General features: G+C 56.7%; 1 protein-coding gene across 6 annotated transcripts in view; it reads right to left on the bottom strand.

Moving 5' to 3' along the window:
• Positions 1 to 656: 656 nt before the first annotated feature.
• Positions 657 to 21946, bottom strand: part of PRKAR1B (protein kinase cAMP-dependent type I regulatory subunit beta) — a 178391-nt gene continuing 157101 nt past the window's right edge. For 5 of the 6 annotated variants that reach the window (XM_055260864.2, XM_055260866.2, XM_055260865.1 and 2 more), the window contains 2 exons: positions 2818 to 2899; positions 657 to 2033 (listed from right to left, as the gene is read on the bottom strand). In XM_055260864.2, the coding sequence (XP_055116839.1) occupies positions 1861 to 2033; positions 2818 to 2899 (255 nt within the window). In that variant the 3' untranslated portion in view covers positions 657 to 1860. Of the gene's footprint in view, positions 2034 to 2817; positions 2900 to 11698; positions 11991 to 21946 lie in introns of those variants that run through there. The other variant, XM_063631101.1, reaches the window with a different exon arrangement.

The raw sequence follows: 21946 nt of genomic DNA, 5'->3' as shown, positions 1-21946 counted from the left end.
GACCATGGGGGGACGTGGACCCTCGCAGTGCAGAGACAGAGAGCTGGGCCCTGTCCACTTGGCCACCCCGGGACACGGCGGTGGGCAGCACAGACCCTCCTGTGTACTGACAACACTGAGAGGGGAACGTCTGGATACACAGGGCTACACACGGACCCTCCTGTGTACTGACAACACTGAGAGGAGAACGTCTGGATACACAGGGCTACACACGGACCCTCATGTGTACTGACAACGCTGAAAGGGGAACGTCTGGATACACAGGGCTACACACAGACCCTCCTGTGTACTGACAACGCTGAAAAGGGGAACGTCTGGATACACAGGGCTACACACGGACCCTCCTGTGTACTGACAACGCTGAGAGGAGAACGTCTGGATACACAGGGCTACAGAAGGTGGACGGGTGGCTCCTCAGGCTGGAAGCGGGAGCTGTTGTGTAATGGGTGCAGTTTCCGTTTGGGAAGATGAAAGAGCTGGACGAGGACAGTGGTTATGGCTGCACTGCGGTGTGGATAATGCCACTGCACTGCACACTTAAAAGTGGTTAAAATGGTAACTTTTGTGTTATGTGTATTTTACCACCATAAAAAAAAGAAAAAAAAACCCTTATCTACAAAAGACTTCAGACCAAGGCCTCGCGAGCCGGGAAGAGGTACTTCATTGCACATTTAATGGTTCATGCAGCATTCAGAGCAGAGATAAGGGGGGGAGGGCTCACAGGTCCACAGGGACATCACAGGCACAGGTGGGACATGGCGACGTGGCCGGGGCTGGGCGGGGAGGGGGCCCCACGCATCGTAACCACCAGCAGGGGAGGGGCTGCAAGGAGCAGCCTCGGACCAAGGACAGTCTCCCCGGGACGCACGGGACGGGAGCAACATCAGGTGAACTGCATGGTCTCAGTTGTCTTTCGGGGCACCCAGGAGCCCCCTGGGAAGCTTCTCTGCACTGGCCTCACCCCTTCGGGCCTGGCTGGCTCATGTCATCACTGCGGGACCCAAGACACATTTAAGGGACAGGTCGGTTGAGCGGGTCGGGGTGTGTGGGGCCCGCAGCTGGCCTGACTTCTGTTTTTCCCTAACATCAACTTGCCCTGGGTGGACTTTCTAAGGAAGGTGAGGACAGCCTGCTGGAGTCCCGCCAGCCCCTCCCAACGGAACTTCGAGCCCGGCCCCCCTACCGGGGTCCACCAGGCAGGAGCCCTGTGTGTCTTGGCGCCCGGCTTCCTGTCCAGTTAGAGGCAAGATCAATCTCATAGCCCAGAGACGCTCCCACTCCGGCATCTGCAGCAGGCCCCCTGGGGAGGTGGGGGTGCGGCGGGGTGCAGTGGGGCGGGCAGGGGTACACATTTGCGGGAGGAGCCTTGACTTCTTCAGTCTCGACTCCCTGCTCTCAGCCTCCTCTCCCCTGGGGGCAGCCCCTTTCGATACACTCTGGCCCATACTCGGACCTCAATCTGGGGGACCTGACCTCACAGGGTCGCCAGGCCCCAGGGGCAACGTCCTGGCCTGGTTCTGGGGAGGACCGATCCTCAACCATCTCCAGGAGACTGGCAGGGGTGGGGTGGGCCCCCCAGGACAAGCCCGCAGAGGCGGCCGGGGCGGCGTGTGGGGAGGAAGCTGGCCTGTCCCTTCCTTGATCTTGGGATGCGTTTTGTCCGCTTGTCCTTTGATTTGGAAATGCACAAGGTGATCATTTATTCCAAAAAGTGAGTCCGGGGAAGGGGCAGTCCTCACGCTGCCGGGACCCAGCCCCACCCGGCCCACACCTCACACAGCAGCTCCCGGGCCCCCAACACAGACGAGCACGGCACGGCCACCACACTGGGGAGCTGGGGCTGCAGGGCGGGAGCTGCGCTCAGACGGTGAGGGAGATGAAGCTGTTGTAACGCTGAATGTTTCTCTTGAGGATCTCAGAGCAGGGCCCCAGCACACGCTCAAAGCGGGGCCGGTCCAGCTTCACACACTTGAGGGGCCCCCGGGCCACGACGGTGGCCGCCCGGGGCCGGTTCAGCAGCAGCGCAATCTCCCCTGGGGGGTGAAGAGAGAGGTCAGGGCCTGGCCTGGGGGCCTGGGCGTCCTGAGGCCGCAGCAGGGAAAGGTTATGCCCAGGACCCTGGAAGCAGCTCCCTTTCAAGGATAGGATGTGCCAGGTACATGTGAATTTCAAACAAACTTGTAGCCTAAGTACAGCCCAAGAACTATTTGGGATATACTTATGCTAACGAATTGTTTATTATCCGAAATTCACGTTCAGCTAGGCATTGTCCTGAACTTTTTTGGGCAATCCTGCAGGAATGCCCAGATACGCCCAGGCCTCCCTCAGGACCCCAACCCCCAGCTGTAGGAATGCCCAGGTGTGCCCAGGCCTCCCTCAGGACCCCAACCCCCAGCTGTAGGAATGCCCAGGTATGCCCAGGCCTCCCTCAGGACCCCAACCCCCAGCTGCAGGAATGCCCAGGTGTGCCCAGGCCTCCCTCAAGCCCACCCACCCCCAGCTGCGGGAATGCTGGTGGCTGATGGCTACACTGTGCCCCCTCATCCCAGAAGCAGGAGGCTGCCTTCCACAAGGTCATGCCTTCTGGGGGACCCCACATCCAGGGCTGGTTGCTCCTGGGGACCCAAGTCTGGCCCTGGGACCTCAATTTGGGGGAACAGGACTGAGCCTTCTGTTGCAGCCACACTGGGGCTCAGCCAAGCCCCCCTACAAGGCCCCAGGGAAGCCCCCCAGCAGCTCCTCACCTCCAGGCTCTTCCCAGGACCCCAAATGAGATGGCCACAGCCGTGCAAGGGAGGGGACGCCCACTGGACTCACCAAAGTAGTCAGAGGGTCCGAGGCGCCCCACCTCCACGTACTCCTCATTGGGGGACCGGCGCTGCAGCACGGACGCAGTGCCCTGCAGGTGGAGGTGGAGGGACGTGAGTGCCGGCCAGGTGGGTGCAGGGTGGGACGTACATGTGGGGTCACCACCCAAACCCCCACCTCCCACCCGGGTCCTTCCCCGGAGCCACTGCCACCACCACATCCAATGCTGCTGCTTCTCCCGTTCCCAGCACCTGCAACCAGGGCGTCTGAGTACCGTGGGACCTGCTCAGAGACCACCGTCCGGCCTGGCCCAGCTCCCATTTTTGTTCAGACACACAGACAGCCCCTCGAAATGGAACTCATCGGCCTCCCGCACCTTTGCCGAGGCGAGCGGAGGAGCCGGGAGGGGACGCACTGGGACCTTCCCTGGGAGTAGGTATCTTTGTCACGGGGCTGCCGGGCTCCAAGCTGACCTTGGATCAACTCTCAAGGACTGGGAGCTCGTCCAGGCATCCCGGCCTCCCCAGGGGAAGGGAGGGGCGCTGTCTCAGGGTCACACACCCACTAAGCACCCTCCTGACCCCCGACACGGGGAAGTGGGGAGGGGTCTGCGGGTTGCCCAGATCAATGATTAACACGGAGGCCGTGGGCAGAATATCACAGGGCACCACCGCAGGACATGCTACCCACAGATCCAGCCTGCGGACGGCAGGGCTGGGGTAGCTGAATGTCCCCTGGACTCTGGTCCCTCCAGGGCCCCAGGTGTGGAAACCGTGGCCTGGCACAGGGAGAGTGTGGGCTGTGTGGCCAGACGGGGCTGCCGTGTCACTGTCCCACCTGAGACTCCACCTGCCGGGAACCTAGGAATCTTCCCAGGACACCTAGAGCCACTGTGAAGACACACTAGAGAGGCTTCCTCTGAACAGCCGGAGAAACGGTCTGTCCTCAACACCAAACGCCCCCAGCAGGTGCTGAATGTAGCTCTGTCGCCGGCCCTGCACGCCGTCGGCCTCAGACACTTCCCAAATTCCACTCTGAGCAGCTCTCAGCAGCACGCTCTGATCCGTCCCTAGTCCCCGGAGGCAGGGCCCTGCGTCTAGTGCAGAAATGCACCTGCGTGAGGAATGTCCCCATCCCATTTCACAGCCGGGGAAGCTGAGGCCCAGGAAGGTGGCAGCACCTGCAGCCTGGCCCTCCAGGGTCCGGAGACGGCACCATCCGGGTACCCAGGGATCACATCCCCACAGCCCCAGCCGGCCTGGCAGACGGCGGCCTTCTCAGAGCAGCCGCTCGTGGAGAACACACACTTCATTTCAAGGTGGGCTCGGTTCACCCTGGCTCACCCAGACCCAGCCTCATCAAATGCCAGCCAGGCTGTGCCTGGGTTAATGAGTAACTCCCCACCTCATCACGGTCTGGGAGAGATGTGGGTCAGGAGACCCTGCTGGTGCCCACCATGCCTGGAATCTCCAGGCACCAATTGGCAGCCCCTCTGAGAGCCAGACCCCCGCCCTGGCCCCTGATCTGGCCGTGGGGCCATTCGGCTCCCAGGCCTCTGCCGTGTTTATGAATCCAGCTGATGGATGAGCAGGACGTGTAACCAACAGACCGGGTGGCCGAGTGCCGCCACTGTGGGCAGGGGGAGACGGAGCGTGCCCTCAGCCGGGTGCCCACAGAATCAGACCCCGGGCACTGGAGAGAGGGGAGACTCCATGGGCCCCACCCACAGCAACAGCTCCCGGCCCTCCTCCCGGTCCTGGCTCAGGCCAGTCCCGGGCACAGCTCTGGGCTCTGAGGCTCATGCAGGGGCAGATGGCAGAGGGTGAAACTCGTGGGCTCTGAAGCCACCGGCCCCAGCCTTCCCACAGGTGAGAACTCTCTGCTTCCTGGTCTTCGCAGCTGTGGCCACTCTGAGAATTCCCGCACAGGAAAGCCACTGTGAGCAGCGTTGTCTGGACAGCCCATCACGCTGACCTTTGCAGACAGACGTCATTGATGTGCCCTTTGTGGCCATTTTTAACAGCTTTCTGTTTTACAGCTGGGATTATTTTCCTCTCTCAAAATCCAGGCGATGAACCTGACGGCCTCTGGCTCACAGGATTGCTTGGTGACACCTGGGTGTGGAGCAATGTTCAGGTGCTTTTGACCCCAAATAGCAGAAAACCCAAACTGAGGCTGCTAAGGTCTAATAAAGACCATGTATCCCACAGAGCCAGATAGGGGAGGCCACGGATCCCACAGAGCCGGAAGATAGGGGAGGGTTCCCAGGCCCATTCCGTGGCTTGGAGGCAGCAGGGACCCAGCCTTGCTCTTGCCTCCTGCTCTGGGACCTCGGGGAGGTGCAAGGTCCTCAATCAGGTCCCTCATGGTGGCACAGAGGCTGCCATGGCTCTGGAGTCACCACAGGCCACACCCACGCCATCAGCAGAAAGACAGAACCTGCCTCTTTCTCCTGCACTTCTCTCCTCAGCAGTGAGAAACCCTTCCAGAAACTCCTGGAAACATCCCCTCACTCCTCATTGGCCAGAGAGGGTCTCACGCTTGCCCTAAACCAGTTGCTGGGGAATATGACCTGTGGGACAGGACGTGCCCCGCTCTGGGGAGGGGCTGAGGACTGGGATTCTGCCAGCAAGGAAGAGGCAGGGATGTGTCCAGGGAGCCCCCACGGGGCTGCTGTGCCGACTGCTCCCGGACATGCCATGCTTTGTCACTCGTCATGCTGTCTGGATACAAGAGCACACTGGCCGTGCTCAGGGGTCTCCGGAATCCGGTTCTAAGTGGCGGCATCTCTTAGAGGCCATTTGGAAATCGGCGGCATAATTACCACACGGATGACTTTTTTAACTGGGGGAATTCTCACTCTTCACACGCCCTGATAGGAAAGGATGCACGGGTACCTTCAGGCTGGACGCTTCTCTGAGGCTCTGGAGAGATGTGGTTTGTAAACCTCTGCTGTCTTCCCCTCCAGCCCGGCCAGGGAGGGACCGACCACTGTCTGGGCAGCTGCTGCACCCCAGACCTTCACACGCCCCCTCTTTCAGGGCCCCAGCATGTTGTGGGGGGCATGAATTTCTCCGCTTCGCAGATGGAAGCCCAGAGAGGTTAAGCAACTTGGCCAAGGCCACACAGTCAGAGTCCCACCACCTCCACAAGCAGATGACATGCAGCCCTACCCGAAGGCCGCAGTCACCCATGGTGGTGGCCAGCACACCTGACTCACAGACCCTGTTGCAGGAGGGGTGCTGCGGATTGGCAGAGGGGAGCCTGGGAGGCAGACCCAGGCAGCATGGGCTTGCAGCCAGGCCCCCCACCTCGATGCACACCCGGGTGCCCCCGCTCCGGGGACTCAGCCAGGTACAAGCCGTCTTCATCCCTCCTGTGCTCATCCCAGCAGTGCGGGCCCCTCCAGGCCCATCTCCCTCTTGCATATGCCCCGGGAGTGGCCAGCACGAATTTTGCTTCAAGGACGCTCGGCTCCTGGCTGTCTCCAAGCTCCCAGGCCTCCCCAGGCCCCCCTGCACCCCTGAAACCTTTGTGAGAACCACCATGAAGCCCCTGACCAGAGCACGGCTCGGATGGCGGCATTTGTGCTTCCCACCAAGAGTAACTGGACGCCCACCACGTGCCGGGCACCGTTTTAGGCCACGGAGGAAACTTCTGGAAACCAACCCCTCAGAGGCACCCCAGAAGCCACCAAAGCAAACCCGCCCGCCCCACCCCAGTCACCCCCAAACACAGCTTTGAGTTTCCGCTGGGGCGTGGGTTTGCCTGTGAATGCAACCCTGCAACGGGCAGCCTTTGGATAATTAGAAGGGCCTCTGGGGACGTCCAGGAACGCAGTCACAAAAAGGGGTTAAACGCTGTCAATAACGCAGAACAATCTTCCGAACGGAGTCATTCTGCTTTTGGAATTTGTATTCTTGGGAGTCACTGCCGAGACGGCCGGCAGGGGCCCCACTGGTGAGGCGAAGGTCCCCAAGGCGTCCGTGTTCATCCCTCCCGGAAGGGGCTGCAGCGTGGCTGGATGGGAGGGGCCGAGGCCAGAGGAAGGTGTTTGGTGCCCGAGGATCAGGAACGGTTCCCCGAGCGCCTCTGGCACGTCGACCCCCTGCCTTTAAGGTCAAGTTCATCCTTTCACCTTCTCCAAACACGCCCCAGTAGAGCTGTGTCTTGAGCTCAGATGACATGTTTCCGGAATGGAGAGGGGGACGCTGCCTCTGTCCCTGGGGCCGGGAAAGTCTGGGTCATAAAAGACACAGGTGCCTCCCCCGGCTCCCAGGGTACTGAAGGGTCCCCGCGCAAAGCTAGCAAGTTCGCGTGAACTAAACACGGCCACTCAGCCGCCCCTTGCCCTCCCACAGCCAACCCCCACCTCTGACCACCCAGCTGCAGAGAACCAGGTGCAGCCCCTCCCACCCCTGGCCTGGGCTGGGCAGCTTCCGTTTCCAACCAGAGTCGGGGAGGAACTGGGAGGAGGGGAGCACGGTCTCCTCGGCAGTCTGGTGGCCACGGGACTCCCTCCTCCTGCCCTTCCATCTCCACCAGGATCAGCAGCCAAGGAGGGAAAGAGGCAGGACCCTCAGAGCCCAGCAGACCTGGGTTCAAATCCCTTCCCCACATCTCAGCCACGTGACACCCATGGCCAGGCCCCTGGTGGAGCCACGAGTCGGGAGGGCCACACGGGACACACACTCGCCCACCTGACACGCATGACCATCGCTTCTCAAGAAAGGGAGACATTTCTCTGATCTTTCCACCGCACTGTTGCAGGGACTGTTTGTTACGGCAGCTCGGCCTTTCCCCCTAGCTGATACACCACCCTGCACACTGACGGTGGTGACAGTCCCCGTCCTGTGCCTGCCCACCCGTGGACATCTGTGCCAGACACCTGAGTCCGAGAGCAGAAAGACAGGGAACAGCAGAGGAAGGAGAAACAGGATGGACACGGACCAGGAGGGGCAGGGGTGCTGACCTCCAGCTGGCAGAATCCAGCACTCCCAGGACATGGGCAGCTGCCGCAACCACCACATGCCCTCAGTTTCTGGGAGGTCCAGCTTGAGACGCGCCACGGTCTCTCAAGCCGTCGAAAGCTCTGGAAATAGACGCTCCTGTCCAACTCCACTTCCCAGACTGCCGCAAGGCAGCACAGACGCTCTCAGGAGGATTGAGAGTCTGGGTTTTTTTGGGCTGGAAAAACATGCTTGCCAAAACTCTAGGTCATACTCCCCAAATTTTCTCACTATTGATTCTAACCCGACTCTAAAAATAACCCAGTGGCACAAACCTGGGAGGAGACACCGCAGAATGTCCTGCCCTGGCCGTCTTGTCCTGCTCTGGCCGTTGTCCGCAGCAGGGGAATCACAAAGGATTCATCTTCCTTGCAACTATTTTGATTTTTTTAAATTTCCTGCAAAATCAGGTCAGACATGGTGGCTCACGCCTGTAATCCCAGCACTTTGGGACACCGAGGTGGGAGGACAGCTTGAGGCCAGGAGTTTGAGACCAGCCTGGGCAACATAGTGAGACCCCATCTCTTAAAAAAAAAAAAGAAAAAAACCACAAAAATGCTGGGGTGTGCTGGCACGTGCCTGTGGTCCCAGCTACTCAGGAGGCTGAGATGTGAGGATGGCTTGAACCCAGGAGGTGGAGGCTGCAGTGAGCCATGACTGTACCACTGCACTCCAGCCTGGGTGACAGAGCGAGACCCTGTCTCAGGAAAAAAAAAAAAAAAAAAAAAAAGAGAGGAAAAAAAAAAAAGAAAGGGAGGAGGAGGAAGAGGAGAAGCAAATAATAAGACTAAAATTTCCTATAAAATCAAAACCGAAATCAACTTTTTGATTTTCTACAATGGGCAGGTATGACTTTGATCAGAAGGAAAACCAGGCCGGGCGTGGTGGCTCACTCCTATAATCCCAGCATTTTGGGAGACCGAGGCAGGCGGATCACCTGAGGTCAGTAGTTCTAGGCCAGCCTGGCCAACATGGTGAAACCCCATCTCTACTAAAAATACAAAAATTAGCCGGGCATGGTGGTGTGCGCTTGTAATCCCAGCTACTGGGGAGGCTGAGGCAGGAGGATTGAATGAACCCGAGAGGTGGAGGTTGCAGTGAGCTGAGATCACACCACTGCACTCCAGCCTGGGCAACAAGAACGAAAGTCCATCTCAAAAAACAAAAAAAAAAAAAGAAGAAGGAAAACCATCCAAGGTCTTACCATCAGCCCCCTTGGAAGGGGCCTCGGCTTCCTGTCCCTTGTCACAGCCCCCCTCGCCCAGCCATGAGCCTCCAATGCTTCGGCTCAGAGGTCAATCGGATCACAGAACTGGGGGCAGACGGGGAGACAGGGTCCCTCCCCTTGGATCCAGTGCTCCAGGGAGAACCCGGTGCCACAGGCATGGACGGCGGCCCTGTCCCGCGGACACAGACCATTTGCCTTCCTCGGAGCTGCCCATGCATCTCCCTTTTGTTTATTCTTCCAGGCACGCCTTCAGTCACTTGTCTACTGCATTAGGGCTGGGACTACGGCCGTGAACGAGGGGCCCACATCCCTGCCCGGACCAGCACCCGGCACCCGGAGGGGAGGCAGACGCAACCCACAAGGCCACAGGTGCCTGACGCCAGGAGAGCCGAGAATCAGTTCAGGGGGCGGCCAGTGAAGGCCCAGCCACCAGCAAACTGGCCTCTGAGCTGAGACCTCAAGGGCAGGAGGAGCCAGCCGGAGAAGACCTGGGGGCCGCATCCCAGGCCAAGAGTGGGGCTGGTGTCATGGCTGGGAGAAGAGGGGGCAGGGCCAGGGCGGGGGCTCAGGGCAGTCAGCAGGGATCTGCTCGTCTCAGGGCTGGTGGTCGCATCTCCCCGTGCCTGGCAGAGCTCCACGTGGTCCAGGAACCGCTCCCCAATACAAGAGGACCCCGATCTGGGGCTGATGCCAGGGAGGCACTGGAGCCCAGGCCCGCTGTGCTCACAGTCCAGACCAGAGACCATCTCGACTCCCCCCGGGAAGAGACACGCGAGGAGGCCCATCTCTTCCTATGCGGGACGTCACATGCGGGTGCCGGCAGTAAGCGGAGTCCTGAGGCTCGCTGTGGAGTCAGGGAGGCCGGGAAAAGGCACACACCCCCCAAGTCCCTTACGTGAAGTTCTACAAGAGGCAAATATATTCATTTTATTTAAATAAATATTTTAGGCTGGGCACAGTGGCTCACACCTGTAATCCCAATACTTTGGGAGGCCAAGGAAGGAGGATTCCTTGAACCCAGGAGTTCAAGTTCAGCCTGGGCAACATGGCAAGACCCCATCTCTACACAAAGTAAATTAGCCGGACGCGGTGGTGCCTGTGGTCCCAGCTACTCAGGAGGCTGAGGCAGGAGGATCACTGCAGCCCAGGAGCTGGAGACCAGCCTGGCTCGCAAAGCAAGACTGTCTCTAATAATGACATGCTTTGGCCGTGTCCCCACCCAAATCTCATGTTGAATTGTAGCTCCCATAATCCCCACGTGTTGTGGGAGGGACCCAGTGGGCGGTAACTGAATCATGGCAGGGGGTGACGGTTTTATAAGAGGCTTTCCCCGCTTTGCTCAGCTTTCATTCTCTTTCCTGCTGCCCTGTGAAGAGGTACCTGAGACCTCCCCAGCCCGGCAGAATCACAAGCGATTAAACCTCTTTTCTTTATAAATTACCCAGTCTCGGGCATTTCTTCAAAGCAGTGTGAGAATGAACTAATACAAATAATAACAATAATAATACTAAATATGTTTTAAAAGAAATTTAGTATCACTACCATAAATGGAAACTGCTATCACTTTCCATAAATTAAAAAGTAACTAAAAGATCAAGCACAGCTGGAAAGGTGTTCAACACACAAGCTTAACCCAGGCTTCCCCCTGACCTGGCTAGGAACAAACAGGACTGAGGAGGCTCCTGTCCTGCACCTTGGGCCACATCATCAGCACCAAAATTGGGCTGCAAACCAAGAGTCGAAGAGTCTGGGTCCAGCCCCCAGCTCTGCAATGCACCAGCCAGTCTCAGGCGAGGCCCGTAACTTCTCCAGCCTCAGCTGCCTCATCTGTTAAATGGGACAACGCCAACCAATGTTACAGAGCGGCGGTGAGGCCAAATTACCCCAGCTCCAGGAGTTCCAGCACGTCAAATGAGACAGTCATCATGAGGGTGGCGACCGTGAGTGAACGTAAGAGTGGACAGACACCAAATGCCTTCTCAGGGCCACGGGGGCCACGAAATGCTCCTCCCTCCAGTGAGACTCCTCAGAGCCTGGAAAATCCAGGCTCACTACAGTGTCTTTACGTTTCCTGTGCACACATTGCCTGCCTGTGTGCTTCTGGACTTAGGCAGAAGCAGAATCTTACACATATGCACACACATGTGCACACACACACAGATGCACATTTGTGCATGCAAACACCTGTGCAAACACACCTGTGCACATACACATGCACACACACACAGCTGTGCACACACATTGGTACATGCACACATACATGCACACACCCCACACACACATGTAAACACAAGCACAGGTGCACACACACCTGTGCATACATGCACACACAGGCACACACACCTGTGCACAAAAGCACATGCCTATGCACACACACCTGTGCACACACACCTTTGCACACATGCACACACACCTGTGCACACACACCTAGGCACAAACACACAGGCACACACATAGGCGCACACACACAGGCACACACACCTGTGCACACACACCTAGGCACAAACACACAGGCACACACATAGGCGCACACACACAGGCACACACACCTGTGCACACACACACACATCCACACAGAGGATGGAACCAGCCCCTGCCTCTAAAGCACTCCCAGGTGCTCTGTGATTTCTCCTGAATAAACAAACCTCACGGATGCATTTTTATGTTTTTTTAAGCAATCGTTGCAATAACTGTTTTTTCCACATGCAAGGCAATTTCACTTGAAGCTCCCTTCCACCCGAATCCCTTTCTGCTTCCTCGGGCCGTGACTCCTCGGAGCGTTCCTGAGCTGCGTGCGGGCTCCGGGTGTCTTGGAGGTGGCCGAGCTGCTCTCCGATGTTTGCTTCGGGAGCCTGAGCCACTTCCCTGCGATCGTCCCCGGTGTGCTCCTCAGGCCCGGCCAGCCGAGACGGAATTGATGTACGTCACACACCCTGGGCTGCAAACTGTCCTCGGAACAACAGCGAAAACACACTTCAGCGGGTGAGCCGCCCAAGGTCAGCTCCTGTGCCAGCGTTTAATGGATCATCCATGAGGTCTGGGACCCGGCAAAGGCACGGCCCAGCAGCTTCTGTGGGAAAACAAGCCGTCCCCACGGACGTTGGCGCCAGGGCTTGGGGTGGGAACAGGTGCAGGGCTATGCCCGCCCCCGCCTGCATGCCAGAGTGAGGCAGCCCTGGCCCCGTGTGAGTCGAGCCTTTCCTTCTACAAACCCAGTTATTCCCTTGGTTCTCTCTGCAGCCAGGCACTGTCCGTCCCGGGACCCACGCGGCTGTCATGGAAGCTCCGGTGGGTGCTTCTGGCGCAGCCGGTGGGGGCGAGATGCCTATGGCTGTGCCAGCTCCCACGGTTAGGTGAGAAGCATGAAGGAAAGGGGCACGTGGCTGCCCAGGCCCTGCCCTCAATGCCATTCCGTGGCCCAGTTACTCCCTGCCATCTGTGTGGGAGTCTCTGCAGGTTCCAGGGAACCAGGGCGAGCACAGGCCCTGGGCTACAGAGGCTCCTGCTGCCTGCTAGCGGGGAGGTGGGGGCAGCCATTCCTGCTCTAGCCCCAGGCACCTCTCAGGGTGGGTGGGAGAGCTCACTGCCTGTCACAGCCCTGCCTGAGGTTCGTGTGGCTTCAACCCCAAGCATCTGAGTGAGGGCCCTGTCGCCTCCAGCTCCACAGGCCCAGCCCAACTCCTTGTCTGCCCGTTAGGGGTCTCTGTCCACAGGACTCTTCCCAGACGACGGCAGATACCTCCCTCGGCCTCACCTCCCAGCCAGGGGTCACCAGCACTGAGGATTCTGCCCCCTGCAGAGCCTGGAATGCGTCCCTTCCAGCCCTCTCCACCAGGCCTGCACCCATCACCTGCAGGTGGGCCAAGCCCTGGCCTCCAGGGCCTCTCACGCCCTTTCCTCCATCACTGCCCCTCCATCTGCCTGGTCACACCAGGTTCCAGAAAGACCTCTGAAAGGGTCTCTGCCACACACAGATCACAACCAACCTGCCCATCACAGCTTCGCGGCCAGCAGCATTTCATCATCCCTCCAGCTGTTCTCTTCCTCCCTGGATCTTCTTTGCAAGGCCATGGGGTCCATGCCCCCTAACCATGACTCCCCGCACCATGCTGACCCCCAGCCAGGATGTCCTGACCCAGCAGAGATGCCCAGATCCCAGCCGAGACGCCCAGACACCAGCAGAGATGCCCTGACCCCAGTGGAGATGCCCAGACCCCAGCCGAGATGCCCCAACCCCAGCGGAGATGCCCTGACCCCACCTGAGATGCCCTGACCCCACCTGAGATGCCCTGACCCCAGCCTGCCATTTCAGCCGTTGCTTTCTCAGCCAAGTCTCAATCTTTGGATGAACAGACATTGAGTCCTTCCAGGTACTGACCAGGGTGCTGGACACCAGAAACCTAACAGGTGCTGATGAAATCTCTACTGTGACTTCCCAGCAACCCCAACCCACCCACACACCAGCACCTCTCATCCCAGGAGAGCCTGGGCCCGGAATGGACACAGCTTCTGCTTCCTGGGATCAAATGTGTCCCCAGCCCTCCAGGCAGCCACCAGGGCAGGTGCAGCCGGGCAGGCACCTAGACCCAACTCGGAGCTAATGCCCCGTGCCCTCGGCCCCCACCTGAGGGTCCTCTGAGAGCACCTGCCAGGTCAGGCTGCACGTCCGCCCCAGGACCCCCTCCACGGATACCCCAGTTTTCTTTTCCAATGAGCCTAAGAAGCCTCCACAGGCTGCCTCTGCAGACACCATTCTTTATGCCAGAAGGAAGAGGAAAGGAAGGGGTGCCACTGCTGAGAGCCCAGGCTGTGCGCTGTCCACTCAGCAGGCGTCCAACAGCCCCCCGGCTTGGGTGGGCCAAGACCCACAGTGTCCCAGCTCCAGGGGGCCCCAAGCTGCTTCAGCCTCTGCAACCTCTGCACGCTGGGTGTGTGTGTGCACGTGTGAGTGTGTGCACAGTTGTGTGTATGGGTGTTACTGTGTGCACAGGTATGCGTATGCACTGATGCGTGTGTGCATGTGTCTGTGTGGAGTATGTACGTGTGTGTGCTCAGGTGTGCATGCATGTCTGTGTATATGTGTGTGCATGGGTCTGTGTGCACTGTGTATGTACGTGTGTGTGCTCAGGTGTGAATGCATGTCTGTATGTGTGCATGGGTATGTGTGTGTGCAGGTGTGTTAGCTGTTATGAGTATACATGTGTGAGTGTATGCACAGGCGTGGATGCGTGCAGGTGTCCATGTGTACACAGGTCAGTGTGCATGGGTGTGTGGACAGGCATGTGTGTCAGTGTGGGGTGTGCATGGGTCAGGGTGTGCACAGGCATGCATGTGTGTGCACTATGTGTGTACGTGTATGTGCACAGGTGTGCCTGTGTGTCCATGTGCGCATGGATTAGTGTGTGTGCATGGGTTGTGGGTGTGTATATGTGTATGTGTGCGCACGTGTGCATGGGTTAGTATGTGCACTGGTGTGCGCGGGTGCACACTTGCTGATTATGTTCTAAAGAGGCAGAAAGCACTTTCGAGCCTGGCTCAGCTCCAGCCTCCTCCATTGACAATTCAGCAGCCCCCCTCTGCCTGCTCCCCACTTCCCATTCTGATCCTGGTGTTCCCAAAGGGTCTCCTCCCTCCCTGTTCAGTCTCCCCACAAAGACCATACCCCACGCAGCCACCACCCATCATTCTGGACCTGCCCCTCAGCCCAGTGGGCCCCTCTGGATCCAGCCAGAGCTGTGGCTCCTGGACACCCCTGTGGGAACCTGAGACTTGGAATCTGGATGGACGGGAGGTGGGGCCAGGGTGGGACACATGCCGCTGCCTCCAGCGTCAGCCCATCCAGCCTCAGGCCTCCTCCCAGGTCCTCCCGTGGCTCCGTGGCCAGCCTCAACCTCCACCCTGGCTCCCTCTGGGAGGACTCTGTGTTCCCAGCAATCCTGGCCCTGTCTCTGTGGCTTGAAGCTTTCCACCGCCTTCCAGGCAAGCCCGTGGCTCGAAGCTTTGCACAGCCTTCCAGGCAAGCCCACGTCCTCTCCATGTGGGCAGTCACACACTCAGGTCCCTGCCCCACCACACTCAGGCCCTCAACTCCAGCCACAGTGACACCTCCGTGCCTCTGCACACACTGTTCCCTCAGCCTGGAGGGCATTCCTGGGCCTCTTTCTGCAGCACCCCCAGAAACTGCCCAGGGCACCAGCACTGACTCTGGCAGTGCCCAGATGCATCTACAAATCCTCACAGCTCAGGGGAGGGGGGATCTGCCGGCCAGGACCAACACGCCCAGGGCCCGGGGCACTGGCCCCCGAAAGCGCTTCCAGAGTGAACTCCTGAGACGAGCAAGTCAACTTCGGAGGGAGGAAGTGTTGCAGGCAGATGCCCCCCGACCTTGCATCTGGGAGGGGAGCCCAGGGGTATTTTTCCACCATCCCTGAGTGGAGATTTATTGAGCTGCCCATTCTGGGAGCCACTGTCTGGGAACCCAGGAGTGACAAGTGACAGGTGTTTGCATTCACCTGCCTGGCGACTTCCTGGGCTTCCACCCAAGGAGGGGTGATTTGAACTTGCTCAGCCAGGAGTGGAAGGAGGGTAAACCTAACCACACGCTTCACTTCATTCCTTCAGGGTTTCGCAGGAGACGAGAATAAGATCGGAATAATTCCAACAGAAGCTCCGATCATCCCTCATGGACCACACGCACTCTTGGACACTAAAGAGCAGGCTGGGGTCTGGGGCAGCCTTTAGGGGCTCTTGGGACCCCAAAGGTGTCCAGCTCGGATGTCTCCAGCAGCAGATCTTTCTGGAAATCTTGGACACCAAGAGGTAGCACAAATGCTGGTCTTACTACTAAGCAATGTGTCCCTCGGATCCGAAGGAAAGCAGGTGACCTGGGTGCAGCCACAGCCAGCTGCCACCTCCCTGGAGTCCCTCATGAAGCAATGCATTCAGGGCAGAATCCATTGCTGCCTCAGGCGCCTTCAAATCCCAGGCCCAACACCGCACCAGCTCCTTGGACACTGCCCGTCTGTCCAGGGAGAGTCTCGTGCTCAGAGAGGCTATAAATATAAGCCGGACAGCCAAGAGTTTCCATCGCCAACTAGAAGAGCTCAGCAAAAGGTGAAATAAACATCCCATGGCTGCAAATTAATTGATTTTTATCTTGCCTGAATTGCTATTTAAAACTGGTCTGGTGATTGTGGGGAGTTTCTGAAGGACTCAGCAGGACAGATGAGGCACATGGGACGTTTTCTGGGCCCCTGTGCAGCTGCGGTGCTTGACTGGGGTAGCTCAGGCTCCATGAGGGTCTGGACTTCAGACTCGGCTCAGCCAGGTGGCTGAGGACATGCTACCTCACTTCTCCAAGCCTCAGTTTCCCCACTGTAAAATAAAATAAACCTATCCAGAATCCACCAGGTTCTGGGGAGATTTAGGCAAGGATGTGAGTACCCCTGGAACACTGCCAAGGGCTTTACCTCTGCAAAAGGCTGGGGGTTATCAGCTGGTGAGGTCTGAACTCATGGAATTTTCCTCTCCGTGCGTTTTCTCATCAGACATATTGAGAGGATAATGGTCATTACCTCAGAGACTCGTAAGGATTAAATAAGTTAAATATGGAAATGTTTGAGACAGAGTAAAAGCTAAAAAAGTGTTAGTCACCACCACTGCCACCCTTATCGTTACCATTATCATCATCACCACCATCACCATCATCTTCACTATCACCATCATCACAATCCTCACCATCACCTTCATCATCACCACCTTTACCACATCATCATCACCTCCACCATCACCACCACCACCATCATCCCCATCACCACAACCACCATGGCCATCTCCACCATGACCATCATGATCATCACCACTATCATCACCTTCATCATCACCATCATCATCACCATATTCACCATTTCATCACCTCATCACTTCCACCATCATCACCACCACCTCCACCATCATTATCACCATCATCACCATCACCTTCGCCACAACCATCATCGCCGTCTTCACCATGACCATCATCATATCATCACCTTCATCACCATCATGATCATCACCACCATTATCGCCACCACCATCACCATCGCCTCCACCATCACCATCATTGTCATCACCTTCACATCACCATTATCACCATTACCTTCATCACCATTGTCATCACATCACCTTCATCACTATCATCACCATCATCAGCACCTTGATCACTATCATCATCTTCACCACCATCACCTTCATCACTATCACCTTCATCATCATCACCACCATCATCATCATATCACATTATCACCATCTTCACCATCTCATCATCACTGTCACCTTCATCACCATCACCATCTTCACCATCTCAGCACCTCCACCGTTATCACCATAACCACCAGCATCACCATCACCACAACCATCATCACCATCTTCACCATGACCATCGTCATCATCATCACTATCATCACCTTCATCACCATCATGATCACCATCACCATCGCCTCCACCATCACCATCATTGTCATCACCTTCACACCACCATTATCACCATTACCTTCATCACCATTGTCATCACATCACCTTCATCACTATCATCATCACCATTATCAGCACCTTGATCACCATCACCATCACCTTCATCATCATCACCTTCATCACCACCATCACCATCACCTTCATCATCATCACTTTCATCACCACCATCACCATCACCTTCATCATCACTATCACCTTCATCATCACCACCATCATCACTATCACATTATCACCATCTTCACCATCTCATCACCTCCACCATCATTATCACCATCATCACCACCACCATCAGCACCATCACCTTCATCACCATCACCATCATCACCATCACCTCCATCATCATCACCATCATCACCATCACCATCATCATCATCACCATCATCACCATCACCTTCATCACCATCACCATCACCATCATCATCACCATCATCATCACCATCATCACCATCACCTCCATCATCATCACCATCACCATCATCACCATCACCTCCATCATCATCATCATCACCATCACCATCATCACCACCATCACCTCCATCATCATCACCATCACCATCATCATCACCATCACCTCCATCATCACCATCATCATCACCATCATCATCACATCACCTCCATCACCATCACCATCATCACCATCATCATCACCATCATCACCATCATCATCACCATCATCATCACCATCACCTCCATCATCATCACCATCACCATCATCACCATCATCATCATCACCATCACCATCATCATCATCACATCACCTTCATCACCATCACCATCATCACCACCATTATCACCATCATCACCATCATCATCACCATCACCTCCATCATCATCACCATCATCATCACCATCACCTCCATCATCACCATCACCATCATCACCATCACCTCCATCATCATCACCATCATCATCACCATCATCACCATCATCATCACCATCATCATCACCATCATCACCATCATCATCACCATCATCACCATCATCATCACCATCATCATCACCATCACCTCCATCATCATCATCATCACCATCACCTCCATCATCACCATCACCATCATCATCACCATCATCATCACCATCACCATCATCATCACCATCACCTCCAGCATCACCATCACCATCATCATCACCATCATCATCACCATCACCTCCATCATCATCACCATCACCATCACCATCATCACCATCACCTTCATCACCATCACCATCACCATCACCTTCATCACCATCACCATCATCATCACCATCATCATCACCATCATCATCACATCACCTTCATCACCATCACCATCATCACCATCATCATCACCATCATCATCACCATCACCTCCATCATCATCACCATCACCTCCATCATCATCACCATCACCATCATCACCATCACCTTCATCACCATCACCTTCATCATCATCATCATCACATCACCTTCATCACCATCATCATCACCATCATCACCATCATCATCACCATCATCATCACCATCACCTCCATCATCATCACCATCATCATCACCATCACCTCCATCATCACCATCACCATCATCATCACCATCATCATCACCATCACCTCCATCATCATCACCATCATCACCATCACCATCATCACCATCACCTTCATCACCATCACCATCATCATCACCATCATCATCACCATCAGCGGCAGCAGCAGCAATAGCAGCAAAATAAAAAACAGGCTTGGCTGGATAAACACAACGTGGGCCACTCAAACAACAGAGTATTATTCAGCCTTGAAAAGGAAGGACCTTCTGACACCTGCTAGCTACAACATGGATGGCCCTTGAGGACACTATGCAAGTGAAGTAAGCCAGTCACAGAGGGACAAATCCTGTAGGTCCCCCTTAGAGCAGGCAGTAGAGTTCAAACTCATAGGCACAGAAAGTAGGAGGGTGGTTCCACTTTCTAGAAGGGCTGGGAGAGGGGGCTGGGGAGTGTGTGTTTGGTGAGGACAGAGCGTCAGCCTGGGAAGATGAACACTCTGGAGATGATGGTGGTGACAGCCGCACAGCAAAATGACCTGCTTAACACCACGGAGCTGTACACCTAGAAATGGTCATGGTGGTAAATTTCACATTATCTGTATTTTATCACAATTTTTAAAAACAAAACTTATTTTTTTTTTTTTTTTTGAGACGGAGTCTCGCTCCGTCGCCCAGGCTGGAGTGCAGTGGTGCAATCTTGGCTCACTGCAAGCTCCGCCTCCTGGGTTCATGCCATTCTCCCGCCTCAGCCTCTCCGAGTAGCTGGGACTACAGGCGCCCGCCACCACGCCCAGCTAATTTTTTTGTATTTTTAGTAGAGACGGGGTTTCACCGTGGTCTTGATCTCCTGACCTCGTGATCCGCCCGCCTCGGCCTCCCAAAGTGCTAGGATTACAAGCGTAGCCACCGCGCCCGGCCAAAAACAAAACATTTTTAAAAGGGCCTGGCCATTGGAACCTCAACTCACTCCACCTATGGCCTCAGCTCAGACTGCCCCCCAGTCTCACCCATGCTCGGGGGTCATGGCCAGGGTAAGGCCACAGCCCCCTGTGCCACTAAGCACCCCCTCGGTCTGGCCCGCATGTTTCCCACCCCTGTCCTGGAGGCATGGCCGAGCCACAGGGTAGGTGACCTTGTGTCCTGCTCCTGGGGAAGCTGCCCCCTCAGGAGCCTTTTCACCAAGTTCCTCCGGCGGCTGACTCTGGAGAGGGGCAGCGGGGCCAGGAGGCCACAGCTGTGGGACTGAGAACCTGGCTGTTGAACCAGAGAGACATGCGTGGCCAAATTTAGAACACAGGAGGACAGCTTCCTCCCGGAGACCACTGTTCACCACCTGGAGCTGGCCCGCCCCGGAGATGCGGACTTCCCAGAACGACCAAGTGCCCGAGGGCCCCAGCCCCACTCAACATATCAGAAGGTCTGGGAGGAGGGAAGCAGACCGCCCCCCACAAGGCAGGGGAGGTGCACAACCCACTGCCTGCATGACCACAGCCACCACGGCCAGCCCCCGCTTCGGTGGGTGGACGACCCTGGGGTGCTGCAAATCGATTTGTCCAGAACTGCGCATCTGTTAGGATTTTCCCAGCCAAAACATCCGTCTTTATGGCAATAGTCTTCTCATGATGCTTAAGTCTCCTCACTTTGCTGCCAGGAATCTGGTCAGGGTAATCCGGGACCTTGGAACCAGCCACTGCATTCCACATCTGTCTCGTCTGGGAACGCCTGCGCGGCGGTGCCCCGAGATACGGGTGGGAAACAAGATCTGGAAATGTCTGCAATGGAAAGCCGGGGCCCACAGGGGGTGGTTCGGTCTCTGGGAGGGGAGGGTTGAGGGAGGGAGGAAGATGGTGCTTTTTAGAGTTGTTTTTTTTTGGTGGGGGAGAGGGTGTTAAACTTTGTATAATGTTACTTACATTAACAAAAAACAAATCAGAGAGAAAATATCAAGGCAAACGCACTTGTCAAAGGAACCAGACAAATGGGACCATCCTTTGCTGAAGATGCGTCAGCATCCCTGTCTCTGTCCGCAAGCGGCATTTTACTTGAAGAATTACTTTGAAGGTTCTTGTCTCCCAAAGCAGAAACCCTGAGTGTGAGCTGACCAAGGCCTCAGCCTCACACCTGGCCCTCTATCCACACGGAGAACAGCCTGCCGGCTGCCCCAATTCACATCGAAACTCACTTATGCTGAAAGGCAAGTGAAGACGTCCCATGCCTTTGGGAAAACAGTTGTCCCCTCGAGCCATCGCACAGTTCAGCTGGGCGCTGGGAAGCTCTCCCCGGCCCCCAAGCTGCTGGGCCGAACGTCCAGCTCACTGGGAGAGGGCAGCCGCGATGTGCCCGGGACACAGCCCGTTGTGCCCAGGCCCTGGGGGAGCTTTGCCTACAAAGGGGGGCTGGGGGGAGCATGCAGCCCCTCCCCTACTCCTGGGATGACGAGGCTGCCCTGCAACCAGAGGGATGTGGGTCAGAGCCGGGTGGACTTGTGTGTCCCTCTCGGTCGGCTGTGGCCACTGGAGCACTCAGGAGCCCGCCCCAGCAGGGTCTGAGCAGAGCAGGGGCACTCGCAGCCCAGGGGAGGGATGCTGGCACCCGGTGGACAGCAGGCAGGGTGAGGCCAGAACCCCTCTAAGACCCGAGGAAGCTCTCACAGCTATAATGACCCCGGCCGGCAAGCCCGCAGACCCCACGGATGGGGCCACCCCAGGGCCAGACCCCAAGGGCCCCGGAACCGTCACTGTCCCCGCGCAGATGTCCACGTGCACAGTCCACACGGGGCCCAGGTGGAGGGCTCAGAGCCCAGCCCTGGGGTTCTGGAAAAGTGTTTCTTCCAGTCCAGCCCAGAAGGAATGTTTTTATTTTCCTGCTAGAGGCCAGGCCAAATGGGCTCCC

This window comes from Symphalangus syndactylus, chromosome 22, assembly GCF_028878055.3.
Source record: "Symphalangus syndactylus isolate Jambi chromosome 22, NHGRI_mSymSyn1-v2.1_pri, whole genome shotgun sequence".
Taxonomy (NCBI): Eukaryota; Metazoa; Chordata; class Mammalia; order Primates; family Hylobatidae; genus Symphalangus; species Symphalangus syndactylus.
Note: the sequence above shows the minus strand (reverse complement) of the source record. Positions and strands in the feature narration are given on the sequence as shown.